This window comes from Oryzias melastigma, unplaced genomic scaffold (assembly GCF_002922805.2).
Source record: "Oryzias melastigma strain HK-1 unplaced genomic scaffold, ASM292280v2 sc00262, whole genome shotgun sequence".
Lineage (NCBI taxonomy): Eukaryota > Metazoa > Chordata > Actinopteri > Beloniformes > Adrianichthyidae > Oryzias > Oryzias melastigma.
In genome coordinates this window covers 314,923-334,662 of record NW_023416896.1, presented here as the reverse complement: position 1 = coordinate 334,662, position 19,740 = coordinate 314,923, and the positions used below count along the sequence as shown (strand labels likewise).

Below are 19,740 nucleotides of genomic sequence, written 5' to 3'. Positions count from 1 at the left end.
CCAGTTGACCGATTCGTGTACAAATTGCTCATAGTTTAATTTTACTTTGACCAATCTCAAACTCTGGATTAGCCCACATCTGTCAGAACTCAAACTTTTTTTTGTCTGCTTTGTTTTATTTAAGCAAAAGACAACATCAGAGCCATGCAACTGTGTACACATATTTAGTTTATTTGTCCCCAATAGTTTCACTACACTAAAATGTGAGTAACAAAGTAATGATGGTTTTCTGTAGTCTATAATTGTAATTTAATTACTGAAATTAATAGATTAGGTTACACTGTTAATGGGAATTAGGCCGATAAATTTGTCTTAATTTTTCATATGCAACGTCTTAAAAAGTCTGAAATTTAACTTGAAGAAACGTACAGGAACCCTGTACACAGGAAATGTCTTAGTGCTTCCACGTTTGAGGAGAAGTTCCAGCAGTTAAGAGGATGTATGTGGAGGGAACACACAGTAGCATGTTAGCACGTTAGCCACTTAAACTTTATTATATTTGTGGAAAAAAGTACTGTGACAAAGGAGTTGTATCTACTTTCCACTTATGGTCAGCACTTTTAGAAATATCATGCAGGAACAAAACAGACTCAACATGTTTAAATTAGTTGATTGATTTTGTGATGTCTCACCATCTCTTCCTGATGCCCACAGGACATTGATTGTAATGTTTTGAGTTGTTTATGTCTGAATTGTTTACAGGACTTTAAATGTATAGTTTGCAGGACATTTCTGTCTTTTGTTTTTCTTTTTCTTCTTTTATTTGATTAAATTGACTTCCTTCCTGGGCGCGGCCAGCCTATTAGCTGAGATCTTTAAAAGGGAAGAAGCTCAGTGTAAGGGGACGCTGGCAGAGGGAAGGAGTTTGTGTGAGCTGTGAAACTGAGAATAAAACTCTGTTCCTGAAGTCTGAAGAGGTCTGCCTCCTATGTTAACCAGGCCACTCCAGTCCCGCCACATTGTGACAAATACAAACAGCAGAAGTTACCCTACAAGACAACTGATGAGGCCCCTCGACTGCACCTGAACCTCCACCAGAGATCCTGACCCATCACGTGCACTTGCATTGCCAGGGTCCTAACAGTGACCTGTATGTCTTCAAGGCTTCACGGCTCATGTGACTCGACGCTCAGGTAAACCAGAGGAAACCAAACGGTTCGTAGTTGCTTCCTTCAACGGTAGATATCTGATCTGTTCATCTGCATTCAAACTGCTGCTCTGACACTACAGTGTCTGTGGTCAAACCTCACAGAGGTGTGATCATGTGCCCCACTTTGGAGGCTGCAGACTCGCAGTTGTGGGGGCGATTCCAAGAAACTTTGGCTGGTGGGGGGCCCTTCTCAGACAATGTCACCTTTGTCACTGTTTGTTTGAGCCCCAAACAACAGGAAGACGTGGTTTCAGAGCTTCTGAGATTCAAAGGAAACTTGTCTGCTTCAGTTCACACTGCCTTAACTGTCCCTTCTGTAAAATGGAATGCTGCGTTCATGGACCCGAGTCCTTTCCTGCTTCCACAGGTGAGCTCACCTGTCTGAGTGCAGACACATTTACACTGAGCTGCTCCTGCATGCTGCAGGTGGGGCTGACCGCAGATGTCCCACAATGCTGATGATTGTGAATCTGATGATTGTGAGGGCAGAGGTGATAGGGGTGGGGTTTCTGTCCTCTGAACCTTCAGACGAACTGAACCTGTTTAAACCAGAGCAGCATTCAAAGCAGCATGAGCCACCACCCTCACGGCACCCGTTGGCTCATGGGAGGTGTAGACAGGTGTCTTCTCAGAAGACTCATTTGTGTTATTTCCATGACAACAGACTCCAAAGATGGAGAATGTGAGGCTCCGCCCACACAGTTCTTTGTGGTCAATTAAATGCTAATGTCAGTAGGGATGGAGGTGATGGAGAACATTCTCATGAAGAGAACGTTGTTCTTCTCTGTCTCAGGGAGAAACTACAAATATGGAGGACGAAGCCCTCTGACTTTATTTAGGATTATTTGGATACAAAGACAAGAGTGAACAAACAGTTGATACATAAACAAGAAACAAGGACAACAAAACCTGGAGAAACTCTCCAAATGAGTCATGACAGGTGAAGCCTCCTCCACCTTCAATGTTTGGATGTTCTTCCATTAATCCATTCCTCCTTTCATCATCAAAGGTCTGGATTCAGGTCAAGTCCTGAGTCACCAAAAACAAAAACCATCTTTAGGCAGATGAGTTTTTCTAGAATCCACAGACCTCCAGGTGTGTCACCTGTCCAGGTGTCAGCAGAGAGTCAGTAAGGAAGCTGAACTTTGTGGTAGATGGCCTGCTCTCTGGGCAGCGGCAGGTTGACCTCTTCATACTGAAAAACAACAGAGAACATCACAAAAACTGAACCTTGAGGACCGCAGACCCATCAGCTCTGCTCTGTGAAGATCCTGAAGGACCAAAGATCTTCATCAGCTTCTGATCCAGCTCCACTCACACCACATCCAAGTCCTGGATGAACATCAGCAGCTGTTCTCTGGTCCTTGATGGAAAATTGATGCAATTCTGCCAGGACATGGTCTACAGGATCTAGATCTACTAGATCAAGATCAAACAGATGTACCAGATCTAGATCTACCACAAAGAGCTCTACTAGATTGAGATCTACCAGATCGAGATTTACTAGATCTATCAAATCTATATTCTCTAGTCCAGATCGAGTTCCAGATCCACATGTGGCTCTTTTATCTCTCCATGTTGGCTCCTTGGACAAACATAAAATAAGTCATGGAGACTGCTGATCCAGCCATGTCGACTGTCAGAGTCAGCAGCTCCTGATAATGACTGTCTAACCAAAACTACCTAAAGAAAACAAATAAACAAAGCCTGAAAACTAAGACTACCAAGATCCAAAGTAAAATAACAAAACCCAGCAGTGTAAGACTGATGAGGACAAAGAGGGGAAAAAAACAAAAAAAGAAAGAGAAAAAAATGAAATTGTATTTTTTTTATTTAAGGATCACATAATTAGCCTTTATTAAATTTAGATTAGTTAAGTGTATAAATTGATGCTGAGGTTCACATAGATGATAAACTATGTAGGTTTTTACATCCTGTTGACCTGAAGACATCTTGTTTGATCAACTCTACCTCCAGAATGAACAGATTTTATTTGAAAGGCAAAATTTGGGTAAAAGGTTTGATCTTTAATGAGTTAAAAGCACATATTATCTTATGCTGAACAACAATAGTTACTAGCTGCTCTGAGATGATCCTGTTTGGCACAGAGCAGCTTGTATTTTGAAAAGAAGTAAAAGAAAAAAAATCTTTTTTTGAGATGTTAGTTTCTTTTTATATATTTGCTTTTGTCTGTTCCAATTCTCTCTCTCTCTCTCTGCACTAGATCTACCAGATCTAGATCCACTAGATCAGGGGTCGGCAACCTTTAACAGTAAAAGAGCATTTGGACTTGTTTTCTACTGATCAAAATCTAAGGAGCCGCATGGATTTACTTTAGCCTTTAAAAAATTTGGATTTGCATTCATGACCTTCTATTTGCTTTTTATTTATTTATTTATTTTTTAATAAATGTGAATTATGAGAGACATTTTTTGGCACGAACAAAAGCAAAATATAAAAATAAACCAGCATCTCTCAAAATGTATTTATTTATTTATTTAATGTCTTTACCTTTTGTAGAGGAAAAATTAGCAAAAAAGCTAGCTAATTGCCTAATTACTAACTGAACTCCAAATTAGCATAAAATTATTTGGTAAATTAAATCAGCCAATTCCTAAAATATTAGCTAAACTCCAAATTAGCATAACAAACTCAGTTGAAGCCAAATTATAACCAAATAAGCTAGCTTGTTGCTTAATTACAAGATGAACCCCAGTAGACAACAAACTAGCAAAAAAGCATTAGCGTGTTGCTAAAACAGAAGCTAAACTCTATTTTTTTTTTTTTAAATTCTATCTATCTATCTTGCTCCTGCGTTAGGGCTGGTGTCCTGCCCTGGTGCGTTGAGCTGATCAGATGAGTCAGGTGTCTCCAACACTGGCGGTCTTGTGCCAGCAGGTCTGCGTCCTTTGCAGTAATGCCATGTTGGCGAAGGTCGTCTGAAATGATGTCAAGCCACCGAGTGCGGGGCTTTCCTCGCGGTCGTCTCCAGCCTGCGGCCTTTGGGTCAAACTTCAAAATGACTCTTGTTGGGTGTTCAGAGGGAAGGCGAAGAACATGGCCAAACCAGCGGACACGACTGGACTCTGGGCTGGTTTTGAAAATTACTTTAATTTTATTTTTCTTCACCAGAGAGCCATCATAGAGAGATAAAAGAGCCACATGTGGCTCTGGAGCAGCAGGTTGCAGACCTGTGCACTAGATCGACCAGCTCGAGATCTAGATTTCTCACTTCGAGCTAAAGATCTACAAGCTCTGGATGTACCAGGTCTACTGTTAGTTTTCCAGAGTTTCTTCAGAACCACAGAACCTGCTCCAGTAAACAGCGTATCTAACGCTCTGTTCACACACTGACCTGTAACCAGCAGCAGCAGTGTGGGGTTCAGTGTCTCTTCAGGACACATGGGAGGGCAATGCAGGAACCGAACCTGCAACCTTCTAACTAGACATCAATCAAAAGGAAAGAAGATCTGGAAAATAATGGAGGATCTGGAGAACCACAGTTGGAGACTCCAGCTCTGACTGGACCATGAGAAGAAGAGGAGCTCGTGTGAGAAGTTTCATGACCTTCAATCTGATCTCAGTGGACACTTAGTGTTTCTGTGCAGCAGAAAAAGTCCATGGAGTTCTGCTGTTCTTCAGAACCCTTTAGGGACCTGGAGGAACATTGTATCTGGCCTTGAGGCAGAAGTTCTCACAGCATTCAGGATCTGTGACCTCTCATGGTCTCAGGGGAACTTCAGGTTGTTTTGTTGTCTGCAGGATAAAGTTTAGGAGGAACAAAGCAGTCTCACAGGATCCACTAAGAAGACCCTTGAACATGAGGGAGCGGATGTTCTGTTCGAGGAATCTAGGTTGGAGGATCAGAATCAGAGTGAGGTTCTTACATAAGCCTCCTGGTTCTTGTGGGGTTTTGGAGTGTCGCTCCGCTCTCTCCTCTTCCTGAGAAGGAGAAACATCAGACCTGCTGACAGAGCAGAAATAGAGCTGAAGAAACAGGAGTTCTGAAGGAATCATCATGAGGTTCTGTCTATGATCTGGTTCCTCTACAGATCTGAACCAGAACCATGAGATCTTCAGGATCAGCCATGCCCACCAATGATGATAAGAAGCAGGAGTCCGTTCAGACCCAGAGAGGAGAACACCACTTCCTTCTTCTGCAGCAGCTCGGTTCTGAGGGTCTCACTGGTGTTTTTCTGGTTGTAGATTGAGGTTGAGGAGGGCGTTTGATTGTTGGAAACATCTGGATGAATCAGAGAAGAGGAGGATGAGCAGATGATCCAGAGTGGAACTAAAACTGCTTCACTGGAACTCTCATCAGCTCTGATCCTCAGTGTCTATCTCAGCAAAATGTGGATGTTCTAAGATGTTTGTGTCAGATGAACCTGCTGCATGCATCTCAGGAACATGTTTGTTCTGCTTTTGGTTGCAGATTGCTGATGACATTCTCAAAAACTTGAAGTGTGGCAAGAGAACCTCCACTGAACGTGGTTGAGGGAGCAAAACAAGAGCTTCTGCATGTTTAAAGAACTTTTGTCTTCATCCAAGTAACCAGATCTACCAGAGTCTTTGAAACACCGTCTCCCTTTAAACAAAGATCTTTCTGGATGGACCTGTGATGTCATTTCCTGAAACCATCTGATACAACCTGAAGACTCTGATGTTCAACCTTGAACGTCATTAAAACAGTGATGAAGCTGTTAGAGGTCATTTGACGAAGACCTCTGACGAAGACCTCTGACGAAGACCTCTGACGAAGACCTTTGATGAAGACCTCTAATACCTTTTTCCTACTAGTTTCAAACTGTTCAGTGACATCACCTTCTATAAGCTTCCTTCTAAAGATGTCTCGAGTAATAACCCAGTAACCATATTATAAATAAAGACATCTGAGGGTAGGTGAAGACCCAAGTTAACCTACACATGCACACATATACACACAGAGGAAATGGATGGCGTACACTTATATTTTGCTGTAAGGCCACGTATGGTGCACACACTCAAACTAACACACACCAACATGCAATAATACACAAACACACACAAACGTGTGATTAAGAACCTATGAAGAAGTTTCTGGACTGTGGGTCCTCCCACAGTCCAAAGCAAACCCATACACACGTTGGAAAATGCAAACACAAAAACAGTAAAAAATGCAGCATCATGATATCAGGCTAAGGCCTTTTTGTATAAATGTAAACTGCCCGTCCTTTTCTTGTTATTGTGTTGAGTTAAAGGCCAGTGACAGGTCTCCACTGACTAACAGCAGGACAGTCCCCTCCCCTTACTCAGTTATTTTTAAACTTGTTCAGGTTGTACCAAAAAAGTGAGAGCCAAAACTCTCTTGTTTTTCACTCTCACCATGAAGGGGTTGGATTATGGGATTAAACCACCAAACCTCTTTTACTTTCACATAACTCTATGCTACCTAAGTCTAGTTTAGGTCTGTTTTAACAGGCTAATGGTTTGTTTTTGCTCAGAGTTCAGATAAATCTATAAAGTTTATTCACACTGGCTACTTTTAATGAGAAGTCTATGCAAATGTTCTTAACCCGTGTTTGAGGCTTCAGTGTTCACATGTCACTACAAAAGTTTTTCATTCTTTTCTCAGGCTCTACATACAAACTGGGCATTCACTGAACAAACACTGGAAGTTCAACCAGTTAAACTTGTGACAGTTTGAGTGTAAAACAGCTGGACTTTGACCAACCACAGAAACTGATTTGGTATCGATGTTTAGACGGCATCTTTTTCAAATCATAGAAGTCCAACCATTAGAAAATTGATCATGAAATTACTCATTCTGGTCGGAATTCTATGACACCAAGTCCTTCATATATCGGAACAGAGCTGTTAAAAAAAGTCCTGGAGTGAGATTCACCAGATTTGCTCAGTTCTGATGTTTGACACCAAACCTCTTCCAACTGTAGGAGATGGACAAGCTTTAGTAAACAGTAGAAAACAAAAGAAAAAGAAGCCCCTCTGCTCCGCTGCCTGCATGTCTGTGTGTGAACACCACAGGAGTTCTTGTGGCACCAAAATCATGAATTCATTTTTGGACAAGCATCAAGCATTGAATGTGCCGCCAGTCAAAAGAGAGACTTTGATATATTTGATGTGAATTTTGAATTACATCTAAATACATTTCATAGACTGAAGCTCAACTAAATCAGTGTTTTCTATCAGGATCAGGCGGTAGGCTTTTATTTCTGTCATCACAGAGTGATGCACCACAAGAAACCAAACAGTTACAGGAATCTGTCAACATGTGAACTCCAGATTATGGTTGCTTTTTAAAAAACGAACAATCAACAGCATAGAGGCATTCTGAGTCACTGATTCACTAAGATCAATAAGACTGATATTTAAAAGCAGCTTCAGAATGTAGGAACCCCTTAAATTATCTTTGGTGGTATTGACTTTCACCAGCACCATCATTCCTGTGATATATAGTCAAGGGGACTCTACGATTTTTGAATAGACTTCAGAGTTTGTGATCTGTCTCTGTGACCGAGTTTCTTTAAACTGAACTTCTCAGAACTCTCAGTCATCAGTTATGAACAGAGTTTCTGTTGGAGCAGAATCCATTCTGTCTTCTATGTAAACGTCTACAAATACCAACATTGAGGTTCTGACTGTTCCTCTCCATCTGAGTCCAACAGCATTTAAGAGTCTTCTGTCTGAATGTCAGTAATCTGATTACATTCTGTGAAGTCGTAACGAAGATTAAGGTGACTGTCCTGAAAACGACTTCAGGATCAGATCTCATCAGGATCAGATCTCATCAGGATCAGATCTCCTGATGAAATCTGATCTCATCAGGATCAGATCTCATCAGGATCAGATCTCCAGCAGGAAGACGTTCTTACCTGAGTCTAGAAGGAAAGAATCCACAAAGATGTAGGTGTGATTTTTCATCTCAGCACAGAAGTAAGACCTGCAGTCGTCTGCAGTGAAGTTCTTGATCACCAGACGGTTCTTCAGTAATAAATATTTGGATTCATAGTCCGGAGAGAAGTACTGATTCGTGTCTGGATAATAAACCCGTCCGATTACTGCTTTGATCTGACTGTAGATCTGTACAAACCAGTAGATGTCTTTTGTCGTGATGGAGCAGTTTAAGGAGACGTCTTTACCCAACTCTGCTCTGACCTTCATCACATTCTGTCCTTCAACGCTGACCATCATCACCATCATCATCATCATCATCAGCACCATGATCCCGTTGAGCTCTGCTGTCAGACCGTCAGATGAAGCTTGATCTTCCTGTTCCTCTGACTCATGAGCTGCTCAGTCTGCTGTCAAACCACAAACCCAACCAGAGGAGGGAAATGAAACTCTGAACGTCGAGCAGTTTTTCTAACTTCAGGTGATTCTTCTCACTGATGGATTCCTGTGAGGAAGAGGCAGAAAAGATGTGATGAAGACCTGGTACATCTGTGAAGGTGAGGAAGACTACAGTAAAGAAACCAGATGATAAATCACATCCTTCCTCCTGCTCTTCATCATCAGTCAGATGATGATTGTAACCCAGTGGCTTCACCATGTGTCTGAAAGTTGTCATTGCAGCAAAAAAACTTCACATCACACCTCCCAAAGTCACATGAAGGAGTTAAACAGCAGTCAGAATCTTAACCAATCAGCATCAAGCATGGCAGAAACCAGTCATTCACAGGTCAGACCTTCTCCATGTGTTTCCTGCCTGAAGATGAAGATCTCCTGGAGTCTTGGTTGGTGAAGAGGAACAAACATGGAGATCATCAGAATGAAAAGGATGCTGCAGTTCTCCTGAAATGTTTACTAAAATCTGAAAATCTCAGATGAGTTTGTGTGTTTGATGCAAAACAAAAAGACTAAAGGTCAGTACAGACCTGAGCTAAGTCAAATCAAACCACAACCTGTGTGGAGCTGTTCACCTGCTAACAGGTGAGTTCAGACATGTTGAACTGTGGTCAGCTGTGAGAACATTTGAATATGAAGACTGCGGCGTTTGGCAGGTGGAATCAGGTTTTTCATCCTTTCTCTCTCAGTCACATGATAAAGCTCCGCCCTCCACCTGCTCACAGGTGACCCTTACCTGAGTTCAGAGCAGCAGAAAGACAGGGACTCTGCAGAGAAACAGACAGCAGCTCAGTGTTCATCTTCCTCTCAAACTCCTCATATCTTGTTGTGACAAACAGGAAGTAGTTTGTTTGTGACATCATCAGCATGGACGCGGTTTAGAGCTGCAGAGGAAGTGAGAGGAACGAGGAGGAGCTGCTCCTTCAGGAGACTGATAACATCAACGCTCATCGGACACAGACCCGTTTGGATCTCCCGCAGGTTCTCTGGACGGGTCTGGACCTGCAGCTTCATGAAGAAACATCTGAACAGGACCGCTAACACCAACAAGCTGCTGATAAAGTCCAGTGTGAAGAAAGACCAGCCAGCAGGTGAGCAGAATCCAGATCATCAGCAGAGGAGTTTCAACAGGAAGATAAAGCATGAACTCCTTCAGAGAGACTTTACCAGGAGATCAGTGTTCTTCTGCTGCTTCTGGTGTAGCTGTTTCTTACCTCCGTCTGGTTTGTCTCTATCAATCCTGTTTTCTGCTGTCAGGTGTTAGAGATGTTCTCTCTGCAAACTTTCATTTAAGGTTCATGTTGTTTTTGTGTGAAATCCGGATTCAGCAACTTTGCTCAACCTTAAAGGTCATCAAGACTTTTGATGATTTACCAGATGACGGCTTCTTTCACCCGAACTCCGCTTAAGGGAACTGATTCTGGCCTTTAATCATTCACATGTTAGTAAATGATTTTCACTCAATAGTTCTACCTGGAAACTTCACGTCTTCAGGCATGATGTTCATCTTCTAAATCAGGGGTCACCAACCTTTTTGAAACTGAGGGCTACTTCATTGATATTGAGTCATATGAAGGGCTACCATTTTGAAAAACAAATGTTGCTTAGTTTTAGTCAGTTCTACATTATTAATAATAAATAATGATACTCATCTATGTAAAAGCACTGATCTCTCACCATAATTATCAGCAATGACAACAAGCTATGAAACAGATATCAATATTCAGCACTTTATAAATCTAAGTAATCGTTACATTTTCAGATGATCACTTACATTTTGTAAGAGCCGTTTTGGCATATTTTTGTTTGTTTTGTTTATTTAATTTCAGTGGATAATAACCTAATTTTTGTGGCGTGTACATTTATTCAATTGGTCAAATTGGTAGAACATGATATGGAGGTCTCATATGATGTCACGTGATTGGCGGACAAGATTTGATATGTCACAGATGCTGTAATCAAAAACACCTGTACCTGAGAGCAACATGGTCTTTCAATCAGCCCACTCAGAAATATATTCCTGTTTTTCTTTATAATATTAAAAACACGAGTAAATAAAGAAACCCTTAAGGGTGCAGGTGGAGAAGGAGTTCATCCATGTGGAGGAGGCGCACTCACACTTTTCATGAAAAGATGTCCCATTTCCACTATGTTCTTCCATGCTTATCAATAATTTAATGTTAAAGAAAAATCAATTTCCACATTTTTAAACAAAGGTTGTCACATTTTGAACTAATGACCAAATCTGCAGCATATTTTAACTAAATTAATGATCTTTGAACTGAAGTAGGTCAGAGGTCATCTAAACTTATCTAAAGTTCACGTATCATCAACATATTTTTAAGACGTTTTATTTTTAAATCTATGTAAATGCAAGTGTAATTTAAAAAAAAAAAATAGCAAAAGAACAAAATGTAATTTTAGATGCAGCTCACAAGTGAGTTGTGTTATTTTCAGAAGAGACCAGAGGGAACCTTGTGTGGTCCTTGAGGGCTACCTGGTGCCCGCGGGCACCAGGTAGCCCTGTCGGTGACCCCTGTTCTAAATGTTTCTGTTCCAAATGTTCTGTCACCAAATGTAAATGTCACTGTTTAGCATGTGTCGGTTCTCCTTCAGCTTCATTTACTCTTTAACCAGGCAGCTCTCTCTGTGAAACATTGAGAACCTCAGCAGGAAATGAAACTTTTAAATGTTAGAAACGATAAGTGACCAGGAAAGGGTTCACTGAGATAAAACAACAACAGTCCCAAATCCCAACAGTCTCACAGCTCAGATTTCTTTCCTCAGTTGCTGAGTCAAATCCTGGACCACCAGGGTCTGCTGGAGCCTTCATCAGGTGGGAGGTGGGCTCTCCTGGACATGTTTGACACACAGGTGAGTCTATTCATAATTTGCTAAATCTGATCTGAACATCTTTCAAGTCTGAGAAGAAAAGTGAATTCATGCAAACGAAAACTGTTCAAGTCCTGGTGTCCTCACGTCGCTCATGCAGAACTTTGTGGAGCAACAATCACTAACTGAGGCACCAAACCTGTCGCCTAATTTGTCTCTGTTTAACAGGAGGAGCATTCTTTGTGTCTTAAAAAGTCCTGTCAATAGAGCAGCGTCTCATCTACATAGAAACTTTTCCACAACATGACAGAACCCATACAGGAGAAGTTCAGAAAGGAGCTCTGTGGTTCTCTGTGGGTTCTGTCTGAACGGACCTATAGGAACCCAAAACTCTGATTCAGAGGATTTAGTTAAAGAACTTATTAGAACTTCAACGAATACAAGGAACATTTGGTGTACAAGCAATGACAGCTTTTAGCAAAATGTTTAAGGTTACTGAAAACACCTTTTTTTGCTTTTGCTGTTTTTACATCGACACTAATGAGTCTGACAATATTTCCTGTTTTGTTCTTAATGTGCACATCAATGCACTTCCACCACAGACTCACCACAACACTAATGTAGTCTTCTGTCCTCACTGATCAACAATCGTGATACTTCACTGAGTTCTTTGTCTTACAAACTCAAAGTCACTTCTTTCTGATCAAATTTACATTTGAAACACTTGAACCATAAAAACTTGTTTACAGAAAACTATCAATAAACATGATAAAATAAACAAAGACAAAATAGAAACTCCAGAAAACAATACATACATGTACTTCAAAGAAAGGAAACTGTTGACGTAATCATTGCTACTGCCTGACCCCCCACAGCCACTGATCGGTCCACACAGGCGCGGAAATTACATCACTAATGCTAAAGCATTTCACAGCTATAGTATGTCTTTGGATATTAACAATAACCTCTTACTTCAATAACCTCCACTTCTGAAAATAAAAAAGTTTATTTTAACGTTGACAAAAAAAAAATGAATGAAAAAGGAATGTTAAGGATCAGGACTGCATGATCCTGGAAAGGGCTGAAGGAGGACTACAAATGTTTTTCTTCTGCTTTGTTTGATGGCAGTGTCGGAGGGGTGGATAAAGCGATCTTCCGCTGGGGAGACGACCAGGCACAAGAAGCAGAGGCCAGGGAGTGTGCACACAGATGTTTTTTTTATTATGACAATAATAAAAAAATAAAAGGGCTTTGTAAAAGCTCAGGTAAAAAAAAGACGCGCTAGCTTTAAAAGGACATAAAATCATTAAAAGTTTTGAAGTGGAAGCCACCTTCAATAAAAGTGATCAACGTCACACGAAAATAAAAGCATACAGCACCACATGTCCCCTTAAAATAAATGGCGAGGCAGATTAAAAGAGTCACAAGTGGGTGTCACGCCACAATCCTCCCACCCGACCCAACTTAGCATCACAAACACATTAAAACTCGAAGTGAAGTAAAAACAACCCCCAAACCGTGCATTATAACCAGTCAAAAGTAAAAGGACTTCACTAAAAACATCAAACAAAAGGGGATGCTAAGGTTGGCGGGCTCAAGAGGAAGTTCGGCCACTTAGCTCTTTTCATGGGGGTGTGGAGGGGAAGAAAACTCCGCCCGGCTGCTGCTGTGAAGGTGCGTGTCCGTCTGCGTGCTGCTACGGAGCACCGGGCTCCCTGGGACTTGAGGTCCAAAGCCGGAGTCAGTCGCAGAGTCTGAAGCCGGAACACCGCTGGGGCTGGAACTGAAGTGCCGCTGGGACCGGAACCGGAGTGTCGCTGAAGCCGGCGCGTCGCTTTTGCTGGAGTCGATGCACCGCTGATCTTCTTCTAGCAGATCCTCCGCTCCAAGCACGCCCTGCAGCCCCAATTCGCGAGTCCTCTAGGCCGTGTTCCGCTGCCTGCAGTCTGCTGCTTTGGGTCCTGCGCCTTACGTGCCGCTGCCGTCCTCCTCCCCAGCCAAACCACTGTGGGAAGAAAAACCCTCTAGGTGCTGCCCCGCCCACCCCCTTCACAGGTGTCTCGCATCAGTCTCATCCTGTGCACCAGCTGACAGCAGTTTACTCTTCAGTGTATGAAGATACAACACAACTTATTGACATTAACTCAGTTTGTCTGGAGATGATGGAATCTATGTCCATTGTAGAGCTAGAGCGCTTGCTGTGGCTTACCAGACCAATTCTTGAACGACAGGATCTGCTGCGTTTGGTGCAGGTGAAGGTTGCGTCTGGCTGTGTGGAGGGTGCTGATGCTGCACACCTTTTTGTCTTCCCACTTTTGCCTTCTCTTCTCCTCACTCCTCTGGACAACCTTTCTCAAAGTCCTTCTCCAGTTAGTAGGGTCCTCAGCTTCCTGCTCCCATTCTGCTGGGACAATATCACCGGCGTTCATGTCACGGTTCCAGAGATCCTTGTAGCGGAGGACAGGTCTTCCTGCAGGTCTGGAACCACTAGGAAGGCTGCAAGCAGGCCTAATACACCTGTATTGTGGTCTTGACAGTCAATGTGGGGTTTTCCTAGACCCTCTTTGGAAAGTTTGCCATAGCTGTTGCTTCTTTGAGCAGTGGATTGAATCACATCTGAACCTGGGGGTGTACATGTCCTTGTGGCTTGTTCTGAGCCTCCTTACCCTTTCCTACAGTAAGGGAACCTTGTCAATCCACACTTACCATTATTGTCAGGGATCTGTGTCTCTGCCTCACAGTGAGGCTATAGAATTCTGTCTCCGTGGTTGGTGCCGCACACCATTATAGCTTATAATAAGGACATCTTTCATTTTAAAATACAGGCAAGTGGAACTCGATAGCCTTGGCAGCCAGACATATTTTGGAAAAGGAAAATTCCAAGCAAGAAACCCAAACCTTTTTGGTAGGTTGAGCACAAGGTAGTGCTCTAACCTTGTAAAAATTACACAAGCTGCAGAAACATCAGCGGAAACTGAAAAAAAACTACATTCCTGGAAGAGGATGTTCTTGAACCTGCAGGATTTATGAAATGATGGGGCTATAGCTGAAAAGGAAATTCAAAATACCCCTTCTGTCAACCAGGAAGGACACCACTGTAACAGCCTTGGCCTCAAAGAGGTCATTTGCAACCACCATTGGCCCATGGATCAAGACGATGTACAAGGTAAGGAAGGTAGCCCAAGTTTCAGCTGATACAACATCACAACATCATGAGGAAGGTAGCACAAGTTTCAGCCAATACAACATCACTGTGCTTGGACTGAGCAAGGCAAGATTGATCAAAGCCAGACAAACAAGACTAAGAATTGGAAAACTCTTGTTTTAATCAGGACACAAAGACAAAAATGCAACACAAAGGACGTAGGATTCAGGCTCTTAAATACAGCACAAAAAGCCCCTTTTCCACAAGAAGCAAATGGCTCAAGAATGATCAAAGCAAGTTTTAGGACAAAGAAGAACATCAAAGTGAATCTAAACCAGTGCTATGCACCTACAAAAATCATGACAAAGAATTCAAAGACCAATTCTAGAACAGACTACAAGCAGTCCTAGACATACCGAAGGATAAAGACATGAAAATTCTGAATGGAGATTTTAATGCAAAGCAGGATCAGATGAGGAGACGATGGAAAAACATGGTCTCGGAGAGATGAACAAGAATGGGGAGAAATGTACAGACCTGTGCAGACAGAAGAATCTTGTCATTGGGAGCAGATTCTTTGCTCACAAGAAAACAAAGAAAACCACTTGAGTATTTCCTGATCATGCGTCTGGAACCAAATTGATCATATCTGTATCTCCAAAATGTTTAGACGGTCTCTCTGGGATATGTGAGTGAGAAGAGAAGCTGATGCAGTAATCGCCATCACCTCCTTACAGTGTGACTCTAATTGAAGTTGAAGAGAACTGACACACAGCTGACTGGTAGGCTGAGACACAATCTCAGCCTCCTGTTGGAGCAAAAGACTCATGAAGCCCACACACTGACATTGAAGAACAGATTCCAGGATCTTCAGGAGGAGAACACAGAAGAAACAGATGTCCAAGACCTTTGGCATCAGACAAGAGGTGCTGTCACAGATATACGTAAAGAAATACTTGGAGCAAAAAACACAAATACAAAGACTGGATCTTTGCAGACACCATACAAAAGATTCAAGTGAGTTGACTTGAGAAGGAAGTAGTCAACTCCTCCTGGACAAGGGCAGCTGCTCAAGCAGAGCTCATACAAGCACAAAATTAAGTGAAGAAAACTTTAGAAAGACAAGTATGACTCCAAAGAGAGCCTAATAGAGGAGGCAGAGCAAGCAGCATACAGCTGCAACACGAAAGAACACTATGATACAACCAAGAAAGTCTCTGTAAGTTCAGTAAGCCGGAGTGACCAGTGAAGACCAAAGAAGAGGACAGACTATAACATACACGGTAGAACAGCAAGGAAGATGAGCAGATCATTTCAAGGAGCTTCTCAACAGACAGCACTGGAGAACTCTTTGAGCATTGTAGAGGAAAAAATGGATTGATACAAGCCAACAAAGGAAGGAATGTCATCCTGCTATCAAAAGGATAAAGAACAGGAATGCAGCAGGCCCAAATGGAATTTCACCAGAAGTACAAAGGTGGACAGCCATCACGCTGTTCCAGATCTTTAATAAAATCTGAGATCAAGAAGTGCCAGCAGCAGACTGGAGAGATGGCACATCTCTAAACCACCAAGAAAGGAGACCTCAGCAACAGTGAGAATTTTATAGACATCACACTTTTGTCAGTGGCAGGAAAGGATCCTGCTAGAAAGAATGAGGGACTCAGTGGACATTTGATATGTGATCAACAAACTGGCTTCAGATGGAACAGATCAAGGACTGACCAAATTATCATGCTTCACGTCATTGTCAGCCAATCCCTTGAGTTGAACTCCCCTCTGTACTTGAACTTTGCAGATTTCCTTAAGAAAGCCTTTGTGGTAGCAACTCCTCCAGCACCATGGGATACCAGCCAAACTGACCTGACTCATTAAGAAATCTATGAACCAATGTCTCACTAGGTTGTCCACAAAAGACCAGTTCAGCAGAATGTTGAGAAATAAAGACTGAAGTATGTCAAGGATACCTCTTGTCACTATTTTTGTTCCTCCTTGCCATCAACTGGGTGATAAAACTGGCAACAAAGGGGGGAAATGAGATCCAGTGGGCTGTCTGTTCACAGCTAGATGATTTGGACTTCACCAATGACCTCGCTCTACTACTCACAGCTGGCATCAAGTCTGTCCTGCTGTGTCCTGCATCAAGGGATTACAGATGATGATCAGTTTATTTCTGAGAAGAATCATCAAGTTCCACTGGCCAAATATCATCATCTTTGGCAAAGAACAAACCAGACGCCAGTGGAAGAAGAGATCAAAAAGAGAAGATGGAGTTGCATCAGCCACAACCAGAAAAAAACAGCATCACCATTCAGACAATAAGTCTCAATTTCTGCTACAACGTTAAGATGATAGGGTAAGAATTTGGCGTCACCAACATGAAAGCCTGGATCCATCACACTCATACAACTGACTGGAGCACCAATGTAACACAGAACACATTAACAAATCTAACAGGGCTCAGCAACGTTGGTCACTACACTATATTGACTTACTTTGTGCCACAGTTTATCACAACAGCAACACAGTACAAAAGACAAGTGATTTTATAGTTTCTTTAACTTTTTTTGGTGAATTTGATCATTTTGAAGACAGATGCAGCAGAAGAGAAAGGGAAAAGAGAGCTTAAGAATGAAGAAATGAGACACGAGGACGTGACAATGGGAAGAATAAATTATTTGGACTGTGTCTCTAAAACAAACTTGCTTCATAATCTGAAGAAAAGCATATGGGAAGAGGCAAACTTTCCCTCTGAAATGAGGCGTTGTTTATTGTCTTGTAACGATCACTTTCCTCAGCGAGAGCAGAGCAGTCGGTGTGCACTAGAGTTAATTAATAGTAATCAACACGATAGTTTGACAGCCCTAATGATAAACATCCAGCAACTTTTTTTGTTTTTAATCCCATTTACCAACTTCTTCTTGGCTAGAGACTAGAAGTGAACACCAGGTTTTGTAATATGCCTCTACTCCAGGATTCATTGACCGGAAGGTATCAGGTGAGACTAGGTTTGTTCTGGCCATCTTTTGATTGGGCTAAAGTGTCAGGGCTATCTGTTTTATCTGGCATCACCTTATTATGGCCCGCAGCAGCAGTCTACTGACTGCAAGGACCAAATTGTTTTTGCTTTAACATTCTATCTTTCTGCGCCTTTGAGTGAAATTTAACCCCTGCCATATGAATGAAAAGTACCTCAAAATTTTATCACACCTAGATAAAATTGAAAACGAATTTTTGGCATGTTGCGCGAGGCCTCCCCCCAAAGCGATGACATCACGGCGAGCGTTTTCGTAAAAAAAAATGAATGGGTCGAAAATCGCTTATGGGGCCAAAAAAAAAAATATTTCGAAATACGTAAACAAAAACCCATGGAACGTGTCAGGGATAAGCCCAGGAACATTTGAGATTATTATGGGATGGCCACACGACCTACGGCTTGTGGCGAAGTTGGAGAAATGTCGATTTTCACGTTTTTCAATGATATGGGAAAGAAATTTGATGCACATGCCGCTAGCTGAAGTCTACAATGACCCCTAAAGTTTCGTTGACCTATGACCTTGGGAAGTGGCCGCCATCTTGAATTTACCAAAAAAAAGAGTTTTAAAACCAACTTCAAACAAAAATAACTCTTGGGATTTTTTATCAATTGTTTTCCTAATGCTTTGAGCATAATTGAAGAGGCACTGGCGAAAGAAATATGGTATTGGAAGCTGTAGATTTTGAACGGCGTGCGCATGGGGAGCTCGAAAATGTGGTGTAGTCTTAATCCACGCAAATATTTCAATGCATTGCAATGAACATTTAATATGTAGATCCCAGGCTGATGCTTTACCAAGTATTATAACAAAAAATATGAACATATAAGGAATCTGGGCGTGATTAGCAAATAACCTCTGTTGCTAAGGAAATCCAAAAATGTACTTTAGCCGATTCTTGTGAAACTAACGTCAATCTGTTCGCTGACCTCAGGCGAATAAAACATAAAATGGTTGCTATGGAGATAACACTAACAGAAAAGCCAACATTTTGAGAAAACGGCTTTTTCAATGAATTTCTTATATACATCTCATACCAGCTATACAGAAAGGGGAGGGGGGGTTTAGGGGGAGCATCCTCGCTGCTTAGCAAGCGAGCTTGTGTCAAAGGTGACCCTCGAGTACGGGGAGGGCGTGTAGGGGCGGGCAGCGAGAGTGGCGAGGGTGCGTATGGGCGGGCGGCGAGGGTACGTACGGCGTGGGGAGCGGTTGCGGATAGCGACTGCGGGCCATCCAATGCTGCTCGCGGCTTTAATTTATCTTGAATCTGGAGTGGTAAAAGAAAAGCAAGGAGGTCTGTCCGTCGTCCATGGTTGATGAAACCCACCTAAGTGGGCATGGGAAAGGAAGTTTAGCTCACCCAGCTGACAGTTGATTGTGATGGCCTTCATTACAGTCTGAACACTTCGGTCAATGAGGGTGTTGCTCCCTCATTACATGAAGATTAAAAACCATAATTAATGACCAGTGCTGGACTGTTGAGGAAATGTATGTTAACCAGGATTCTTCTTCAACCAAGTGATGTCTTGAAGTTGGGTAATGACATCTTCTTGAAACTACTCATCACTCATCCTGCATCTTCATCAGGTATTCTTAAGGAGGTTATAGGAATTTAAGTTTGATTTTTGACACCTCATGCTGTTTTTGTAATTATGATATACATGAGGTAGTGGTGAAAATACTTGAATAACCCAACCTTTGGGTACCACGCTGGATTTTTTGCATGAGTTTGAGCAGGAATGGTACTGGGTTAGTTGCATATGTGGGGTTTACCAGTTTTCCTGTGCATGTATGGATTTTCAACACGTACCAAAAATATGCCTCATACATTAATTGTTGGATTTCAGTTGCCCCTAAGGTGTGCTGTTGTACAACACTGTGTAGCTCTGTGATGGACTGAGAAACTATCGAGGGTGTACACACCTTTGCCCAAAGGTAGCTGGGATAGGCTCCAGCAACCCTTCGACCCTGATCAGGACTAGGGGTCCACAAAATAACTGCATTGGAAGTTCCTTCTAGTCCGTCTATAGAGGAAGAACTGACCGGATTTTTAACTTTGGGGTGGCTGGAACTAAGATTTTGGTTCTGGCATGTTTCTTTGATATTATAGATGGTTCTGTTTTGACAGAGTCCAGCAGTTGTTATCATAGCCGAGCTGCACTGCGGACCTACAGGAAGCGCGTGATAGAATCTCGGCTCGTGGATGTCTCCTCAGATCTGTTAGCTTTTTTCTACAT

At 42.1% G+C, this 19,740-nt stretch overlaps 1 protein-coding gene and 1 long non-coding RNA gene across 2 annotated transcripts; one reads left to right on the top strand and one right to left on the bottom strand.

Moving 5' to 3' along the window:
- Window positions 1-2,208: 2,208 nt before the first annotated feature.
- Window positions 2,209-9,311, bottom strand: LOC112142227. The gene is made up of 5 exons (XM_024265496.2): window positions 9,228-9,311; window positions 8,020-8,543; window positions 5,247-5,393; window positions 5,038-5,114; window positions 2,209-2,345 (listed from the first exon to the last, which is right to left on the bottom strand). Exons 2-5 carry the CDS (start codon window positions 8,366-8,368, stop codon window positions 2,277-2,279), a joined length of 642 nt encoding a protein of 213 aa, XP_024121264.1. The 5' UTR covers window positions 8,369-8,543; window positions 9,228-9,311; the 3' UTR covers window positions 2,209-2,276.
- LOC112142229 lies at window positions 8,580-12,751 on the top strand. The gene is made up of 4 exons (XR_002918553.2): window positions 8,580-9,076; window positions 9,181-9,582; window positions 11,279-11,365; window positions 12,452-12,751. It is a non-coding gene; the product is annotated as an uncharacterized LOC112142229 (long non-coding RNA).
- The last annotated feature ends 6,989 nt before the right edge of the window (window positions 12,752-19,740 follow it).